Genomic DNA, 19,997 nt, shown 5'->3' with positions numbered 1-19,997 from the left:
TACCAAGAAGACGATGTTGGTGTTTTGATAAAGAGCTCGTGCCACACAGATTCTCTGCCTCTGGCCCCCACTCAGGTTGATTCCCTAGGGAGGAAGCACCCACAAACACCCATTTGTTTCATTAGTAAATGGTCTTTTAGTAAGAATTACCTTTAAAGTAGAAATGTCTCTTAAAAAATCTTACATTACTAGTTTATTAAATTGTGAAAACAATGGTAAGAAAAAGTGAAAACTGTCTAAAGGTCAGTGCTCCAATTACATCATGATAGCTTTTGATGGATAACATTAAAATGTTATTAATCCTCCTTCCACTCTGATAGACTGCCCTGCTGTGCAAAAGTGTTATAAACCAGAACACTTGATGAGTGTGGAAGACTGCAAGCAATGCCAATATTTTTTCTAGTTTCCTGATTGTGTCTATAGTTTACTTAACATCTATACCCCTTAAAATTAATATTACAAATTATGTTAAACAGTGCTATACAACAGTATGCTTTCATAATGTATTAATACTAATTATACACTTTTTAAAAACTAGTATTAATTGAGAACTTAGTATGTGCCAGGCTTGTGTACATAGCTTTACATTTCTTACTTCTTTTATTCTTCATAGCAATGTCAATATGTTGGTATTGTTTTCATTTTACACATGTAGAAACTGAGGCTCAGAAGTTAAGTTCATTCTCTTAAACATTATACTATGAAGCAATAAAGAATAGCCATTAAGAACAAAAGCTACAGAGTCAGCCTAATCCTGGCTACACCGCTACCTCTGCGATTGGGCAAATCCCTGCCCCTCTCTTGGCCTTGGTTTTCTCAGCCATAATATGCAGACAACAATAACACCTGTAGCACAGATTCATTATGAAAGGGGATAATGCATATGAAGTTTTTGCCCAGTACTTTGACGCTTATTAAAAACTTTTAGTCATTATTTTTATAAAGATTACAGGTATACACATTTTTCAGCTGATCAGAATATTATGACATCAATGTAAAACAGAGTCTTTAATAAGAATAATAGATGTTGACAAGAGTGGAAAAAATTGTCAGAAGCAATCACAGTTTCCAAATCCATTACAGAAAGTTCCACATAAGCAACAATACATTTGGTCAAAGCCAGAGACTATGTTCTACTTTCCTTAAGAACTCTTGAGTGGCTAGCACCATGTTAACTATATTGTGGTTATTCAATAAATACTTAAGGGAGCATGGCATCAAAGGACCTCTGTCCTCACATTTCTGGAACTTATCACTGGGACAAGATACAACTCCTAAGCTCTCAGATTTTGTTGTGTTCCATTACAGATTAAAAACCATCGGAAGACATTTCTAGATTTTTGCTCATTGCTTAATGAAACTATACATAGCTCACCCTCTCTCCAATTTCAGTTTGGTCTCCAAATGGTAATAAGTCAATATCTGGCTGAAGAGAACAGGCATCTGTGACAGCTTTGTACCTTTGGGAGAAATGATTTTGAATTTTTAGATCACTATTAATACACAGCCATTATAAACCAAGTTCCAGGTTCAATGTCTTGGAAGCTGAAATAAAACATTTATTGAATAACTTATTGTATACTAGCCTTGACATCAAATTTGTAGATACAAAGATATATAGATATGGGTTCCTACTCTTAAAAAGCTATCATGTGAAGCCAAAGATTGATACAAAAACATGATGAAAGCGGACCTTGTTAGGTGCTATAGTGGAGGTGAGTACACAGCACTTCTAAGATACAGGGGAAGAAATGATTGTGCATGCCAAGAAGTTACAGAGGACGCAATGCTTAAACTGTATTCAGAGAGGTGAGCAATAATTTTTTAAGAGTAAAATGAGCAAAAGAAAGCTTAAGAAAACTTAAAGGTGACAAAGTTCATGGTGCATGTGAGGGACAACAGGAGGTTCATCATGGCTGAAGCACAGGTGTGGGTGGGCATTCTTGCATGCTACCACACACACTTAAGGGAGGGGAAACAGATGGGGAGGACCGACAGTACCCAAGTTGATCTAGCGCTGAGACTGAAAATCAGATGAATTGGAAGTACAGGAAAGCATGGGGATTGAAGGTGCTGGGAAAAGTATTCATGGTTTCATTTTCTTAATCACTTAGTCTTAAAATATTCCAATCATTCTTGACTCTTGCCTCTTCTTCTCCTTGTTTATATTTGTCCATTCTTAATTTAGAATGTTTTTTTCTCAACCATCCAGTCTTTTACATTTCTGCTGTCACTTCCAAGTGCAGGCAACAAGCACTGCATTTCTGGGTAATTATTCCAACTAACTGTGAAATGTGTCCTTGACATATCTATTTGTCAGATTTCACTTTCACATTTACCTTGCTGTTCCCCCTTCGAAAACTTGCTATGTCTCCCCAGAATGCACTTCGTGACATCCAATTGGCTTTTAGGCCCTCCACTATCCGGTCTCAGCCTTCTGAATCTCTTTCTGTCTGGCTTGCTCCCAGGTCCTGACAATCCCATGTGATCTTTCTGCTACACTATCTACTTTCCTCCTCCCTTTCCCTTCCTCACACCTCTCCCCTTACCTCATTCTCCTCAACTTTCAAGACCCAGCTCAGGGTCCTAAGACCCACACTTTTGAGAGTGGCTTGGGGAAAGGTCATACTTCCCTATATGGCAGTGGTATTTAAAAGATGGTTGGGTGATGGCATATTCCCGCTGTTCTGTCACTAGACTCCTCAGATCCTACATTCTTCATCTTTCCATGGTGAACCTTCCTTCTGCAATTTACTTGGATTTTTTTCCTTCTTTATCTGCTCACCAATAACCTAAACAACATCTCCTATCCTATCCCCACCACCCCTCGGACACACACACACTTCAATTGCTGCTCTTTAGTCTTGGTGTACAAATTGTTCTCAACAAGTGTGTGGGATGGGCTGAAACTTCCAATGATGTGTGTCTTCAGAGAATTTGTTCCAAAGACCTTGATGATGAGGATGAAAGCGGGGCAAGCAGGGAAGAAAGGAAGTCCTCCATGTAAAGGTTCCAGAAACCACGGACCAAACACAAGGATCAGAAATAGTTGCCATTTCGGTCTTAAACTTTATACGCTCAAAAGTACCTTTGTTTGTTGAAAGGACTTCCAAAGGTAATATTTTCTTCTACCGTAGCATTTAATAGCCAAGGCTTTTGAGCTGCATAAGCCACAGAATACCTGCTCCTACTGAGAAATGAAAAAGAAAAACAAAACACCAGAATTATGCAAGGGTGCTGTGCTGTGTGCATTTTAGCATAACCAAGGGAAATATAAATTAATAAAATATCTCAAACACAGAAATGGAAAACTTCTAAAAGAGAAAATTTTAAAAATCACCAACCTTATTAAGAAATGATTAAATATGTCACCTAAATTAAAGGGATTAGAATGTAATAAAAATGTCACATGACGTGTAAACTTTGATTTTGCTATGCGAAAGAAGGTTTTAAGGTATAAAGTACTAATTGAAATTTTCTTTTCTAAAGTGACTATAATTTAAAAAATAATTAAAAGATTAATAATTCACTCTCTCCAGTAGCCACAGATATTTTACTTTAGATAAAAAGCACTTTACAAAATTGTGAATTTTATATGCAGACCTTAAAAAAAGATGTGAATTGTTACTATAATTATAATATGTGTTTGTGGCTTAATCACATCAATATATGTTAAGGTACTAGATATATAAATATTTCAAAACAAAGAATAATATCTTTTAATATTGAAATTGCACATTTAAAAATACATATTTCAAAACATATTGAAATAATTTAGTTTTTAAAAATGATAACTTCTTCCCCTCTCTATTTCTTTTGGCTTGAAAATTCTATCAGATGTATATATATATCAGATTTTAATTTGCAATAATAAGGAAAATACATATGAGCTGAAGATAAATAAGAAGATGGGATTGGAGTAAGAAAGGGATAGGTGAGACTTCCAGTTAGTTTATGATCTGTAAGTACTAATTAAGGAATTAAGGTTAAAAGAGAGTAAGGTTAAGAAAAAGAGTAGTTAGAAATGCTCAATGATCTTCCTGAAACATTGCATCTTAGGAGTCAGAAGACATGATAACGTATAGTATGCTAGTAGTCTCTTAGATAATCATATTGTGCAGTAGAACAGCGGTTCCCAACCTCTGACATGTCTGCCTCCCCTGCCCCCTGGTATTTAAGTCTTTTTTTTTTCTTTTAAGTAGATGAAGCAGTTGGCTCTTATCTTTACTTTATAGGCAGACTCCACCACTGTTTAACTCACAGTCAACATATATATTAATTCTTACATTTTTATTTTATGAAACCCCAGACCCAGTTTACTACGGACAATTTGAGTTTCAGCCAAAATTGAGACACCTGTGACTCACTGAGAGGAAAACAGTTGACACAATGAGCCATTTTGTTTGGAAAGTTCATTCTTTGTGCAGCCTGCAAAGGTTGTGAACCACTGCTATTGGAAATACACTAGCACATTTGGATAAATAACTGTATATCATCAGCATGAACGAAATAACCAGGAGTAAGAGATTAAAGTAAAGTCTGAGGAAGGAAGTTATTCTTATTAAACTCAGGTTAAAATAGAAATAATACCTTCTGGTTGCTTCAAAAGAAGGCTCAGATTCATTTACACTGTAAGTATGGCAAACAATGTTCATTATTATGAAGTATAAATATAGAATGAATGTGCGTACATATCAGGTAAGAAAAAAAATAAACATTAGACATATTAAAGAGCTAAATTTCCCAAATGGTTTTTTAACATTAATTTCAAAGACAAATTAGATTAATAATATTCTTCTTTTATGTCTTCATCAACTAAGAAATATTACTTAGTAAGATTCCAAAAGATAGCACTGTTATCTTTCATACACAGTTTTGGTTCACACAGTGATCTGGGTTCTAGCCTCAACTCTGTTCTAATTAGCTGTAACCTTGGGTAATCTCTCTAGAATATAGTTTCCTAGCTTCATAAGGATTTTATATTTCCAAGTCTTACCCACCTTTAAAATTTGAATTTAATCTATTTAAAATTTTAATTAGCTACCCAGAAGCATGAGCAGAAGAAATACTTTGGGGGCTCTAAACATGAAAGGTGCACAAAACACAGCTGACCCTTCAGGAGCTTTTAAAAGACAGACATGCCCAAGAAGTCAAGCTATGACATCTGAGTGTAATTAATTACTGATCGATAGGATTTATATAAAAAGTCGGGTTTGACTGATCACATTTAGTTATTCCTATATTATGGGGAAAACACTGGAAGATCTATTTGTTTTATTGTTCTAATTTTTAATAATTTAGGGTTAGTTCAATCCCATCATTCTGAAAGACCTGATTTCAATAACTACATGCATAATCAAAGCTTACAGAAACTCCAAAAATCAATCCTATTTGACTCTAGAAAGCATCACATGCTTTTGTGGAGAAAATTTACTTAATTATATTACTTACTGATATTTGGTTTAGAGTTACTAAGGATCGTTTTCATTATTGCACACTGCTAATGACATCTTGGGATGGTTGACAGAGGCAAGAAAAAAAACAATCTCAGACTAAAAATTTCCTTTCAATAATGATTATTCACTGATTTAAGTTACTCATTAAAAATAATGAAGGCCGGGCGCGGTGGCTCACGCCTGTAATCCTAGCTCTGGGAGGCCGAGGCGAGTGGATCGCTCCAGGTCAGGAGTTCGAGACCAGCCTGAGCAAGAGTGAGACCTCGTCTCTACTAAAAATAGAAAGAAATTATCTGGCCAACTAAAAATATATATACAAAAAAATTAGCCGGGCATGGTGGCTCATGCCTGTAGTCCCAGCTACTCGGGAGGCTGAGGCAGGAGGATCGCTTAAGCCCAGGAGTTTGAGGTTGCTGTGAGCTAGGCTGATGCCACGGCACTCACTCTAGCCCGGGTAACAAAGTGAGACTCTGTCTCAAAAAAAAAAAAAAAAAAAAATAATGAAATGCTCAATTTCACACATGACATTTTCCACATAATATTCCTTAGGTACCAAGAGATTTGCCTTTATTTTTTTAGTGGTAGAAAAAACAATAGATAACCTCAATAGTTTCAGCTAATCTGAGGAAGAGAGAGAAGAGAGGAGGAAGGGCCGGTGTGTGGCAGAAAGTAACGTACCCAAGTGCCCGTTGATCCATGAGTGAACTAATAAAATATGGTATATGTGTACAATGGAATACTACTCAATTACAAAAAACAATGGTGATCTGGCACCTCTTATATTATCCAGGACAGAGCTTGAGCCCATCCTCTGAAGTGAGGTATCGTAAGAATGGAAGAATAAGCACCATATGTACTCGCCATCAAATTGGCACTAACTGATCAACACTAAGGGGCTCACATGGTAGTAATATTCACTGGGGGTTGGGGAGGTGGGAGCGGGTAAACTCACAATTAATGGATGCAGTGAGCATTGTATGGGAGAAGGGCACGCCTCTAAGCCTAGCTTGGGTGAGGCAAAGTCATAACATGTAACCAAAATGTTTGTACCCCCATAATATCCTGAAATAAAAAAAAATAATAAAAAAGACAAACAAAAAAAGAAAGTAAGGTGTTGACGTGCCTCCTCCTGGCCATCCAGGTGGAAATGTGCATAGACACGTGGAAATGCCTATGAGATGGTGATATGGATTTAGAAGTCATCAATTTATTCAATAATGATTGATTGAATTCCAACTGTATTTATTCAATATCAATTCAAAAATATGTATTGATTATCACCTAGTGCCAAGAATACTGGAGATACAGTGAACACGGAAGATCCAACCCTTTTTTCATGCTGCTTTCACTTTTGTGGGAGCAGGACAAGGGAACAAGTGCTAAATAAGTGGGGTAAAGGGAGGTATTAGGGCACAGATAAAGAACCACGACAAAAGAACCAAAGAACCAGGCCACTTCTGGCAAATCAGAGTCAACAATAGAGTTGATGCCAGAAGGGATAATTAAGAGTGAGCAAGATGAAGAAAAGGCCAAGAGTACTTTAGACCCAGAAAAAATACCCATTGGATGACCAGGAGATATCCCAATCATACGAGGAACTGATGTAAACTCAGCACAGCAAAAATGTAGGTGTAAATGGCAATGAACTTCAAAAAGTAAGCACAGCCAGAAAGAGCTCATAAATCGTTTTACTGAGTTTGAACTTTTCCTCAGAATAACAGAAAAGCACTGAAAAGCTTTAGACAAAGGGGGGTGGTTTAGTTTAGAAATATCACTCTGATTGCAGAATGTAACAAGGGAATTGGAGGGACAAGAATGGAAGCGACACAGAGCCCATGGAGGCCGTCAGAGTCATGGAGATCAGAAGGCAGTGCCGTGAGTTAAGGTGTGGTAAATTAATGAAGAGAAGGAGACACATTAGAAGATACCTCAGATGGTGTGATTAAGTCAATATAGAGGAAAAAGGAGAGGAAGGAGTCAAGGACAGGAAGCACATGTGATGGGGGTAGATCATGAATTCAGCATCAGACACATTCAATTAGAGCTGCCTAAGGAATATCCCAATGACCCTGGCCAGGAAGCAGCATTTAAAGTTCAGGAGAGAGATCTGGGAAACAAATGAAGACTTTAGAGAGTGATTTTCCCTCATGACATATGCCTTAGACACCAAGAACTTTGGGTTAAAATAGACATTTATTTATTTATTTTTTGAGACAGAGTCTCGCTCTGTTGCCCGGGCTAGAGTGCCACGGCATCAGCCTAGCTCACAGCAACCTCAAACTCCTGGGCTCAAGTGATCCTCCTGCCTCAGCCTCCCAAGTAGCTGGGACTACAGGCATGTGCCACCATGCTCGGCTAATTTTTTTCTATATATATTTTTAGCTGTTCAGATAATTTCTTTCTACTTTTAGTAGAGACGGGGTCTTGCTCTTGCTCAGGCTGGTCTTGAACTCCTGAACTCGAGCGATCAACCCGCCTCGGCCTCCCAGAATGCTAGGATTACAGGCATGAGCCACCTCACCCGGCCTAAAATAGACATTTAAAAGTAAAGACAGGTGTAAGAAACTTAGAAGAATGGATATAGCGATTGGTTAAATTTTGAGGGTAGTGGAGAGAGGAGGGTCTAGGTCAAATCTTTGGGCCCTGACTTGGGCACCTGTCAAGTGATTTCAGGGGTTGGGGATAAATCCCTCCAAGACACAGAAGGACAAGCAGGTTTTGGAAATATAAGGTATCAGAGTTCAGTTTGGATATGTTGAATTTGCAGCTTGTGTAAGACTTTTTGGAGAAGCTATTAGATCTTCAAAAGAAAGATCTTGGACAAAAATGTATATAGGGGTGTCATTAGTAGAGGAGCTAGAGTCAAAGACATAATTTAAGGGATAGGCAAAGGAAGGGAAGACTACAATAGACTGAGAAGAGCAGTCAGAAAGATTGAAGAAGAATTAGAATATTCTTCCCCACCTTCCATCTCCACTCCAATTGCGGCTCCTGACTTTTGGAATCATTAATTTTGGCTTATCCTTAAAATGCAAGTTCCAGTAACATTTATTTACTCACACCATCAAGAAAGACTTCACTTCGCAGACTCAACTCAGTCAGGTCATCTATTATTTGTTCTTATAAAACCCTGTACTTCTCCTTCCTGATGTTTATAAAAATTAATCAAATAATTAATTATCAAATTATTTTCTTACTTCCTTGTGGTCTCCCCTGCTAAACAGTAAGATTCTTGAAAACAGGGACCTGGCTTTCCTTGTTCACTTATTTATCCCTCAACAACAATCAATGATTTGCATATAATAGGTGTGCAAGTTCAGTAGGACTGAGAACAACTTATTGGGATTTAGCACTGAGTCCATCATTACACAAAATAACCTGGTCTTTGTCTAGATTCATCTTCCATCATTCAGTGTGGTTGTCAACAGCACTTAAGGCAATAAGAAAAAGCAAAGAGGTCAAAGCAAAGATGGAAAATCCCCTTCAGGAAAATAGAATAATATTTCACTTCTGAAGGCCTCTCCATGTAGGATTTCTGTGTATTTTCTTCCAAGAGTAAAAGTTAAATTTGATACAGTATGCTAGTAACTTTCAAGTATTATGGTTGATCCATTATGGAATGATAGGGTGACTTTTGCAAGCTTAAGTCAGGAATGATAGCTGGGAAAAGGAAGGTTAGATGTTGGCACAAACATGCTATATTACATCTGATGCTGGAAAGCTGGCTCCATGTGTTACTATTCCTTCATGCCAGGCAAAGTCACATGAAAAGGAATAACTCCTCAATTCTTCTGTCTTAAAATAATTGAACCACTGTTTATAGTTGGTTACACCAAGATAGTAGAACATAGAACATCAGGACAGATGGGGCCTGAAGAGTGGGATGGTTGATGGAGTGGGTGAGAGGGAAAGGAGAAGGAAACCAAAGATAAATGATGGCTATTTCTCCCATAATTACCCAATTACTACACATTCTGGAATCTCTCACTGGAACTGTCCATCAGATAAAGACTTTTAGTTCTGGCTCTCAAGTTATCAGTAGAAGTCATTGTTTTTCATGACAATCAGGAACGGATAACTTCAAGTCAGAAGAACTTTTGTCTTTCACCAAATATGAAGCACATCTGAATACAAGACTGATGTGAGAATTATAATAGCATTCTGACAATTTTGGAGATTTTTTTAGTTCCTCCCTCTTTTCTCTCACCTTTGTCTTCTGAGGCTACAATATGTCGGACTAGGTCAAAGGAATCAATTCCCAAGGAAATATGTGTCAATGTCTTTGTATACCAGGTTCTATGCATGTAGATGTGTCCTGGATGAACAGAAGTGCCTTTGGTCCTGCCTAAGGTAAATATTGCTTGCTGCAATAGGTCAGAGTACTTTACTGGATTTTGTTCATGCCCATATCTGAGGACACACTTAAAAATAAAATTTATGTAACCAGAGACACATGCAGTGGTGAAAGAACAACAATAAGGCACTTGGTGTCTTACCGTAACATTTAAATTATTGTTCTGCTTTATTTGTTTTGAGCTTTAAAAAATGTCAAACAATTTAGTTTGCTGATGTAAATGACTTCTAAGCATTTGCACATCAGCAACCTATTAATATCAATAACTTCTAAATTAGCTTTGCTCTAATTAATAGTTCTATGCCTTTCTTTCTTGGACTGGGCACACAGCTTTTTATTCTGGAACGAAAAGAGTAATTAAAAACAACTCTTTAAAAAAAGGTCAATATCTTTTAAATATTTCTGATCCTAAAACATGTATATCAGAGATTAACAATACCACGAAAGAAAATTAAGTAATTATTTTAATTAAGGAAAAATAGAATTTGCATTAGCTTATTCACTCTCTTAGAGGCTTGGTTTTTCATTTGTTTGTACATTGGAGCCAACTCAAATGTTTTTAAAAAAAACCTTTGTCCTTTCTCCCATGAAGAGATGAAGTTTTTTTCTAGTAAGGCAAATGCTCATAAAAAGATTATATTTAAATTACAGAGATTTTAATAAATACTCAGAATTATCTTAATTCTCTTCTCATTCATTCATCTTATTGGCTCTGACTCTAAAATATGTGCTGAATCTATTCCCCTTGGTCCATTTCCACAGCTACCATGCTACTTCAAGCTACCTTCATCTCTCAACTGGACAAGTGAGATTAACTCCTAAATGGATTCCCCACTTCCCCTCTTGCATCTATAATTCAAGCTACCTTCATCTCTCAACTGTATATTGGTGTATTCCACACAACAGTCGGAATCCTCTTTTCAAAATGTAAATCATTTCTCCACTTAAACTTTTGCAATGTCTTCACATTGAACTTAGAATAAAATCTTAACTCCTTATCATGTTCATAAAGCTGCCCCCCTCTCCAGGCAGCCTCAGATTGTACCTCCCTTAGGCAATATTCACCAGCCATTCTAGTCCCCTTTCTGATGCTCAAACACACCAAGTTCATTTGCACCTGAGGTACCTTGCACATGCCAGCTTTTCTATTCATGGTCCTGGCTCGGCTGGCCCCACAGAATCATTCATGACTCAGCTCAAATGTCAATTCCTCAAAGATCTTTCCTGAAATACACTCTAAAGTGTTTTTCATTCTCTACCTTTCACTATATTGCCTTGTTTTATCATCTTCACACCATTTATTCTGGTATAATATTATCGATTTTTCCTTGATTACTGTGTTGCATACAGGCCACATTCTAGACTGTAAGCCCTTGAGATCAGGGACTTGCCTTTCTTGCTTATTTCTCTATCCTTCATATCTAGACCAATATTTAGCACAAAGGATGTCCTCAGTAAATGTTTGTTGAACAAAAAAAGAAGAGGAATAAAAAGCAAAATATCTATATCCCAGGCTAACATACTAAGAATGGAAGATGGTCCAAATAAGGCACCATTCATCCCTGTGTCCAAATGTAGTTAATTTCATTCCTGGATCAAAGTGGACAGTGAAAATCTTCATACTCAGGCCACGTTGTTTTGATATTACCTATACCACATCCTTCCCCCTCCCACATGCCCCCTAAGCCCTCAAATAACATTAACTAAATTTTCTATTTTTATGTTATCGATTTTAGTGGTATTTAATTGACATGTGGAATTTGCCTTTAAATAAATTTTAGGAATATTGAGGACATTAAGAATTATATAACATTTTATTGACTTTTTTATTAGGATACATTAGAGAGCTTTCTTTCATACTTCTTTCCAAAAAGAAAAATAATCTTAACCCCTACTGAGTAAATGTATGCTTCTATCTCATGTTTCCCCCTTTGTCTAGCTTCCGTGATGATCAGAGAGGAATTCGTGGCCCATATTTTATAATTATGCAGGACTCCAGTACATGCATGCTTGTCTATTACCATCTCAGATTATTATTTAAACCTTATTTTCCTTCTTGATTTCTTTACCTTTTTTAAACTCTACTATACTTTTCTATTTTAAATAAAATAATATAGAACCACTATGAAATGAGATAGGCTATAAATGTTATATATGTTTAGGGAAGCAAGAAGATAAATAACTAGATTATATACAATATTTTCTATAGGCTCATGTCACTTATTTATTCATTAACAAAATGATGATAATTACTATTGACAATAGTGGGAGTCAATATTGGCCCAAGTGGAGCTAGAGCTCAGAAAGTTAAATGACACTGGAGAAGAACAGATTGGGAGAACTTCCTAGAAGCAAGAAAATAAAATCTCAAGCTTTTTCTGTCACTGTCTGTCATTCTTTCTCTCTGTTTTAATGCTGGTGAAACAGGGTGAAAACAAAAACTAAAAACTTGATTATGGTGGTACAAGTCACACAATAGAATTAAATCCAGTAGGACCTGCTTCTCCATCCAAGATAGAAGGTGACAGTGGCAGGAAAAACAGTCTAATGCCTGAGATTAGTGACCAACAGGAGCCTGCCGTGAAGTAAATTGAAATAGCAATGGTTTACTGAGCTTTCTGCTGGATATACACTACCAGTGGTCCCCAATCTTTTTGGCACCAGGGACCAGTTTCATGGAAGACAATTTTTCTACACGGGGGCAGGGGGGGATTAAGGGGCAGGTGGAGCTCAGGCAGCGATACAAGTGATGGGGAGCAGCTATAAATACACAGGAAGCTTCACTTGCTCCCCACCGCCCACCTCCTGCTGTGCAGCCCCCCAGTTCCTAAGTTTCATGGAAGACAATTTTTCCATGGATGGGGGGAAGGGGAGTGGCCGAGCTCTGTGGCCCAGTCCCTAACAGGCCATGGGCCAGTACCAGTCCACGGCCAGGTATTGGGGACCACAGCACTAAATAGTTTCAAGGCTACCACTATCTGTTAGACTTATCCAACAGGGATAAAATGTATCTTCAACATTTCTCAGCCTCCTTCGTTTGCCAGTGACACTGAAAACAGGATTTATACATCCTATCGATTCTAGTTCTAATTTTACATCCAAGCATTTCCTTCTCTTAATTGGAGTTTAAAATAGAATTTATTCTAAAAGGGCCCATAAATAGTCTATACTCATTCTTGAGAGATGTCTGTATACGTAAACAGCAGACTAAGCCACAGTGGAACTCACGATGGTAGGTACAAAATGGTATTAAAGAACATCTGTAGGTCTAGAGCAATGTTTCCCAACCTCAGCACAACTGATATTTGGGGCAATACAACTCCTTGTTGTGGGGGCTGTCCTGTGCATTGTAGAATATTTAGCAGCATCCTGGCCTCTATCCACTAGATCAGTAGCAGCCCAATGACCCAGTGTGATAAACAATATGTCTCCCGATATTGCCAAATGTCCCCTATGGGCAAAATTCCACATGCTTCTGAACCACTGGTCTGTAGTCCAATTTCTTAGATATGCTATAGCCAATTTTTTCATAAACTCCTTATAAGGAGTATACTAGCTAGGCCCAACCAAATATAATTTACTCTTTATCAGCCAATTATCTATTATGGTTCTGAATCACTTTATTACCACAATGTGCTTTGAAGACCCCAAACCACCATTCAAATATCTAGAAGAAGCACCTCCTTTTCCTTGTCTTTAGTGTTGCAGGACACACTAGTCAGATCTATCCATATCTCTAAATAGATAATTCCAGTATCTAGTTCAAATTAGGTATGAAGAGAAATAGTTCATTTTTCAGGCTCTTATGAAGGTTTCAGAAAAGATTATTTGATATTTCTTCTCTGAAGACTGAAGCATTAACGAACTGTTTATGTTTAAGCTTTATAAATAATGCAAGTTTTCCATAACTTATTTTATTATAGAATGAGTTTTTAAGTTATTTCTTTGAGTGTTACCCATTTAACTTTATAAATCTATCTTTATAATTCCAACCTTACTTTAATATCAGCAACATGCTAGTTTATATTATTATAAATTTCTATAATAAATTGTTTTATAATTTTTTATTTAGGACATTTAAAGTTCCTACTAATTTTTTTTAAATGCTGCACTTACTTCTAAGGAGTCCTCAGACTCACAGCACAGGAATTTATTGCTCTAAGTTTTTCTCTTGGAAGACTATCAGATGTATGACAAAAACCAATTAAAAATACACTTACTTGCTCCAGTGAACTTTCCCTTCCAGTGTCTGCATCTCACCGAGGATGGCAAGGAGGAGAGAGGACTTTCCACATCCCACTTGTCCCACAATCATGGTTAACTGACCTAGAGAAATGAAACACAGGATCATAACAGGATGGGATGGAATTCTCCTTGTAGGATATAACCAAACTGCATTTATAAAAGACTAATGTTTCACAATCAATAGCCCAGTTTTGGTCTCCAGCAATAAGGTATTCTAAATAGCTCCTTTCCCTGATACATGTATCTTTCGTAAAAAGGAAAGAAAAATTAAAACATATTGGTTTTGATTTATTATTTTTAAAACTATGGGAATAACTGACATTGTACATAAACTGTACAATTTACATTAGTAAAGAGAGCAATGAAATAATCACCTAGATCATCTGTATTAGTTTTAACTTTATTATTCAAGTCATTCAGGAGAAAGGGGAAGTTTTGACTAAAATAGGCAATTGGAATGAAAGTTATTTGGGCTAAATATTAAGACACTCTCTCCATTTTTTCACTTTGACTTGCATGGATAATAGAAAAATCCTAACCTACTATCAGACCAGGTTAAAAAAAGAAAAGATTTCTGTTCAATTATCTAGATATTTTAAATAAAAGTTATTGGGTTTATTCCCAAATATTTTATTCTTTTTGATGCTATTGTAAATGTTATTATTTTCTTAATTTCCTTTTGGGATAGTTTGTCAGTCTATAAATATCGACGAATAAACTTAACCAAGGAGGTGAAAGACTTGTACACTGAAAACTATAGGACATTTATGAAAGAAAGCAGACACAAAAGACTGGAAGAATTAATTTTCACAAACTGGAAGAATTAAAATTGTTAAAATTTTCATACTACCTAAAAGAATCTACAGATTCAGTGTAACCACTAAGAAAATCCCAATGGTATTTTTTAGAGAAATTTAAAAAATCCCAAAATTCATATGGAAACACAATAGAACCCAAATAGCCAAAGCAATCTTGAGAATGAACAACAAAGCTATAGGCATCACACTTCTTGATTTCAAAATAGATTACAAAGCTACAGTAATAGTATGGCATCAGCATAAAATAGCCATGTAGACCAATGGCAAAGAAGAGAGAGCTCAGAAATACACCTATGCGTATACAGTCAATTGATTGTCAACAAGGGTGTTGAGATCACACAATGGGAAAAGGACAGTTTCTTTCACAAATGGTATTGGGAAAACTGGATACCCACACGCAAAAGAATAACATTAGACTCATACATTACACCATACACAAAAAAATCAGTAAAAATAGATTAAAGACTTAAATGTCAGATATGAAACTGTAAAAACCCTTGAAGAAAACATAGGGGTAAAGCTTCTTGACATTGATATTGGCAATTGTTCCTTAGATTTGACACCAAAAGCACAGTCAACAACAAAAAAACAGACAAGGAGAACTATATCCGACTAAAAAGCTTTTGCACAGGCAACAATCAACAGAGTAAAAAGGCAACTTATGGAATGGGAGAAAATATTTGCAAGGCATCTATTTGATAAGGAGTCAATATCCAAAATATATATTAATAAGAATCTCCTACAACTCAATAGCAAAAAACCAAATAATCCAATTTAAAAATGGGCAAAGAATTTGGATAGATATTTCTTTGAATAAGACATACAAGTGTCCAGCAGATATATAAAAATATGGTCAACATCACTAATCATCAGGGAAATGCAGGTCAAAATCACACTGAGATATCACTTTCCACCTGCTAGGATGGCTATTATCAAAAAAACAAAAGATAACATGTGTTGGCAAGAACATGGAGAAATTGAACCCTCACACATTGTTGCTGGGAATGTAGAATGGTGCAGCCACTATGGAGGTTCCTCAAAAAATTAAAAATAGAACTACCATATGATCCAACAATCTCAGTTCTGGGTATCTATATAAAAGAATTAAAAGCAGGACCTCAAAGATGTATCTGCACCCCCATGTTCATTGTAGCATTACTCACAATAGCTAAGATATGAAAACAATCCAAGTGTCCATCGACAGATCAATGAATAAAGAAAATGTGGTGTATATATATATATGTGTGTGTGTGTGTGTGTATATATGTATATGTACACATATATACAATGGGATATTCTTCAGCCTAAAAAAGAAGGAAATCCTGCTATTTGCAACAACATGGATGAACGTAGAGAACATTATGCTAAGTGAAAATAAGGTAGCCACAGAAAAACAAATATTGCATGATTCCACTTATATGAGGTATCTAAAATAGTCAAATTCACAGAAGCACTAATCATCAGGGAAATGCAAATCAAATCCACAATGAGATACCATCTTACCCTAGTTAGAAAGACAAACATCACAGATGTTGGCAATGATGCAGAGAAAAGGGAACTCTTATACATCATTGGTGTGAATGTAAATTAGTACACTACTAGGTATTTATCCGAAGGAAGAGAAATCAGCATATCAAAGGAATACCTCCACTCACGTGTTTATTGCAACACTATTCACAATAGTAAAGATATGGAATCAACCTAAGTATACATCAACAGATGAATGGATAATGAAAATTTGGTATACATACACAATGGAATACTATTTGGCCATTAAAAAAATGAAATCATGTCATTTGCAGCAGGTCATTATGTGAAATAAGCCAGGCACAGAAAATATCACATGCTCTCACTCACATGTGGGAGCTAAAAAGCCGACCTCATAGAGTTAGAGAGTAGGATGAGAGATACCAGAGGCTGGAAAAGTGTGGATGGGAGGGGGGGAATGAAGAGAGGTATGTCAATGGGTCCAAATAGACAGTTAGATAGAAAATATAAATTCTAATATTTGATAGTAGAGTAGGGTGACTATAGTTAACAACAGTGTATTGTATATTTCAAAGTAGCTAGAATAGAGAACTTGAAATGTTCACAACACATAGAAATGATAAATACTCAAGGTGATGAATACCCCAATATCCTGGTTTGATCATTACACATTCTAAGCATGTAATAAATACATGTGCCCCATAAATATGTATTAATACAATTATTATGTATCAATAAAAAAGTTAAAAATATTTCATAAACAAAATGAGAAATCTACTACCCCACTATTTAAATGACACAAATCAGCAACTGAACAGTAAATATTAAATAACTTCTCTAGAGCTACACACTCTGTAGCGAAGAGCAGGTCTTATAATTCCCAGTCATTCCCACAGAGACACAGTGATTCATGGTGCAAATGTTACATGGTACAGATAAGTAACCTTAAATAATGTTTATGCCTTTATAAAGTCTTCTCTTTTTTGTTAGGTGCAACTACCTTGGAAAACTATGGCTGTGATAATTAACCATTGCAAAAATGCATAACAAATGATTCTTACCTGTTGGAATTCGAATATCTATATTGGATAATGTCGCTAAACCACTGCCCCATGAAAAGTATCCATTTGTGACCTAGAGAAGAAGAATATAGAAATTAGATTATATATGTGGTGTTAAAGAATAATTCTAATTGGAATAAATTTTTCATTTTAAAGTGCCGAAAGACTTTCAACACAAGGTAGCTGTTTGACTTTGGAAAATCAGCTAACATATAAATAAATCTTTGCATAGGCTCATTAAGGATAGGTACAATGATGATCATCCTAACAAGGTTTGTGATAGAGGGACGGAATCCCTCTATCACTAGGGGATAAGTAAAATGCACTGATGCATACTACAGGATACAGAGGTACAGTTAAAAGGAGCCAACTATCATAAAAACATTGAAGTAAACTGAAAGGAAACAGATGCTTATGACAACACTACATATTTTACAAGGACATAAGCATGCTTAAGCAAGCACATTGTAGCTGGTACTATAATGGCTGGGGTGGGTGGTGCGGTAGGGTGGGGAAGTGGGTGGGGTGGATAGGAATGAGGATCAGGGATACAGGGAAAAAGTTAAGGCAGGAGCCAGAGAGACACAAAAAAATCACCTATTGTATGATTACATTTATATGAAATATCCAGAATAGGCAAATTCATAGAGACAGGATAGAGATTGGCTATTGCCAGGGGCAATGGGAGTGGGAAATGGAGAGCACTGCTTAATGGTTTGAGGTTTCCTTTTAAGGTGATGAAAATGTTTTGGAACTAAGTAGAGGTGGTGGTTGCACAATATGTAAAAAATGCCACTGAACAGTTTGCTTTAAAATGGTTAATTGTATGCTATGTGAATTTCACCTCAATGAAAAGAACTTTTTTAAAATTTAAAGGCAGGGCCTTATAAAGGCCATTGTCCATTTCTTCCTGCTGAAAAAAAGTAAAAAGCTGAACAAAATATAGTTTGTAAAAAAATCTCATTAAAGCAAGGAGTTAAGAAATGCCAAGTCAAAGTATAAGGAAACACGTAAATTCAAGGATGTGAGCCCGAGAGCACCTAAGCCTCTTTCTCCCAAAGGGCCACATATATTAAATAGCTAAGAAGAAAAACAACAGGGTTTAAGGACTTGTTCTAAAAGATACCAGTGTTTATTAGAAATCCATAGTAATCACGACAGTGGAATACTGGACAGACAAGTGAATCAGAGAAAAATACAGGCCAGCGATAGATCCACACATAAATAGGTCTTTGATGTGTAACTGATACCACACTAAAGGTCTTAAAAAATTAAATCAGACCCTACTGATTTACTACTAAATGCAGTAAAATGACTATACTAAATTTACTACTGCTAAATTTATGACAATTCACCAATAAATCATTCATTTCTGATTTACTTAACTAAATCAAATCTCTACTTCATACTAAACACAAAATGGGATCTAAATGTATTAAAGAACTGAAAGTGAAAAGTGTAGCTTCAAAGCTTTTAGTCGTTATATAAAATATCTTCATGACCTCTAGGTAGGAAAAGTTTTCTTAGATAAGGTAAAAAAAAACCAACAACAAAGCATTAACTATTAAGGAACAGTTATATAAACTAGACGATAGTAAAATTAAGAACTTCTGCTTACTAAAAGATAACATAGAGTGAAAAGCCAAGCCACAGAGAGAAGACTTTTGTATCACATATAACTGTCAAAGAAGTCGTACCCAGCATTTTTAAAAGGCAAAGGGCAAATAACCAGGCAATTCACGCAAAAGAAAATCTAAACTCAAACGGCCCAAATAAATACATATAGACCTCGTTAGTAATCAGAAAAATGCAAATAAAAACCACAGCAAGATACAATTGCACATCCTCCCAGTGCACAACATTTGGCCAAGAAATGAGCAGCGTTGGTGAAGTTTCGGAGCAGCTGGAACTCTCAGTAGCTACTGGTAGAAGTGTATATTGGCTCAATCACTTTGAAAAACAGTTTGCCATTATCTAGGAAAGTTAAGGATGCACGTACCCTAAAACTCAGCAATAGCCCCAGACTGAAAAATACCCAAAGTCCATCAAAATTAGAACAAATAAATTCTGCTATATGTATACAGTAGAACACTATTTGGCAATAAGAATGAATGAATTACAACTATATACAGCAACGTGGATGAATGACTTGTACATACCTAATGTTGAACAAAAGAAGGAACACACACAAACATATATTTAAACTAAAAAAAAAAAAAGAAAACTAAAAATATGTTTTTAGCGAGGCATGCATGGCAAGGATAATCAAGGAAATGAGGACTGTAAAAGTTAAGGTGGTAATTATATATATCAGGGGAGAGGTATGAGAGAAAGCAGCAAATGTTGTATTGGGGGCATTTTCTGCAGGAGCTAGCAATATATGTACTTTTCTGTAGTTATTGTATTTCACAATAAAATATTTCAAAAATGATAAATGGATTATTACCAATTTGAGAGTTTTCACCAAAATAAAAAAATTAATTTGGGCTTGAAGGTGTGCCTGAAACCATAGTGGCCATTCAGAGGTACAACAAACTCAAGGCCATTAATTAGTAGCTTTTTTTTTTTTTTTTTT

General features: G+C 36.1%; 1 protein-coding gene across 2 annotated transcripts in view; it reads right to left on the bottom strand.

The window, feature by feature from the left end:
- The window catches only part of ABCC9 (ATP binding cassette subfamily C member 9), a 123,983-nt gene that overhangs the window by 55,520 nt on the left and 48,466 nt on the right, over positions 1 to 19,997 (bottom strand). The window contains exons 18-23 of one of the 2 annotated variants that reach the window (XM_045554217.1): positions 17,423 to 17,495; positions 14,031 to 14,136; positions 4,591 to 4,629; positions 3,089 to 3,190; positions 1,376 to 1,460; positions 4 to 84 (exon numbers count right to left, since the gene is read on the bottom strand). In XM_045554217.1, coding sequence (XP_045410173.1) covers positions 4 to 84; positions 1,376 to 1,460; positions 3,089 to 3,190; positions 4,591 to 4,629; positions 14,031 to 14,136; positions 17,423 to 17,495 — 486 coding nt within the window. The remainder of the gene's footprint in view (positions 1 to 3; positions 85 to 1,375; positions 1,461 to 3,088; positions 3,191 to 4,590; positions 4,630 to 14,030; positions 14,137 to 17,422; positions 17,496 to 19,997) is intronic. The other variant, XM_045554216.1, reaches the window with a different exon arrangement.

The sequence above is a fragment of the Lemur catta genome, chromosome 6, assembly GCF_020740605.2.
Source record: "Lemur catta isolate mLemCat1 chromosome 6, mLemCat1.pri, whole genome shotgun sequence".
NCBI classification, from domain to species: domain Eukaryota; kingdom Metazoa; phylum Chordata; class Mammalia; order Primates; family Lemuridae; genus Lemur; species Lemur catta.
The sequence above is the reverse complement of the archived record's forward strand: the minus strand, read 5'-3'. Positions and strand labels throughout refer to the sequence as shown.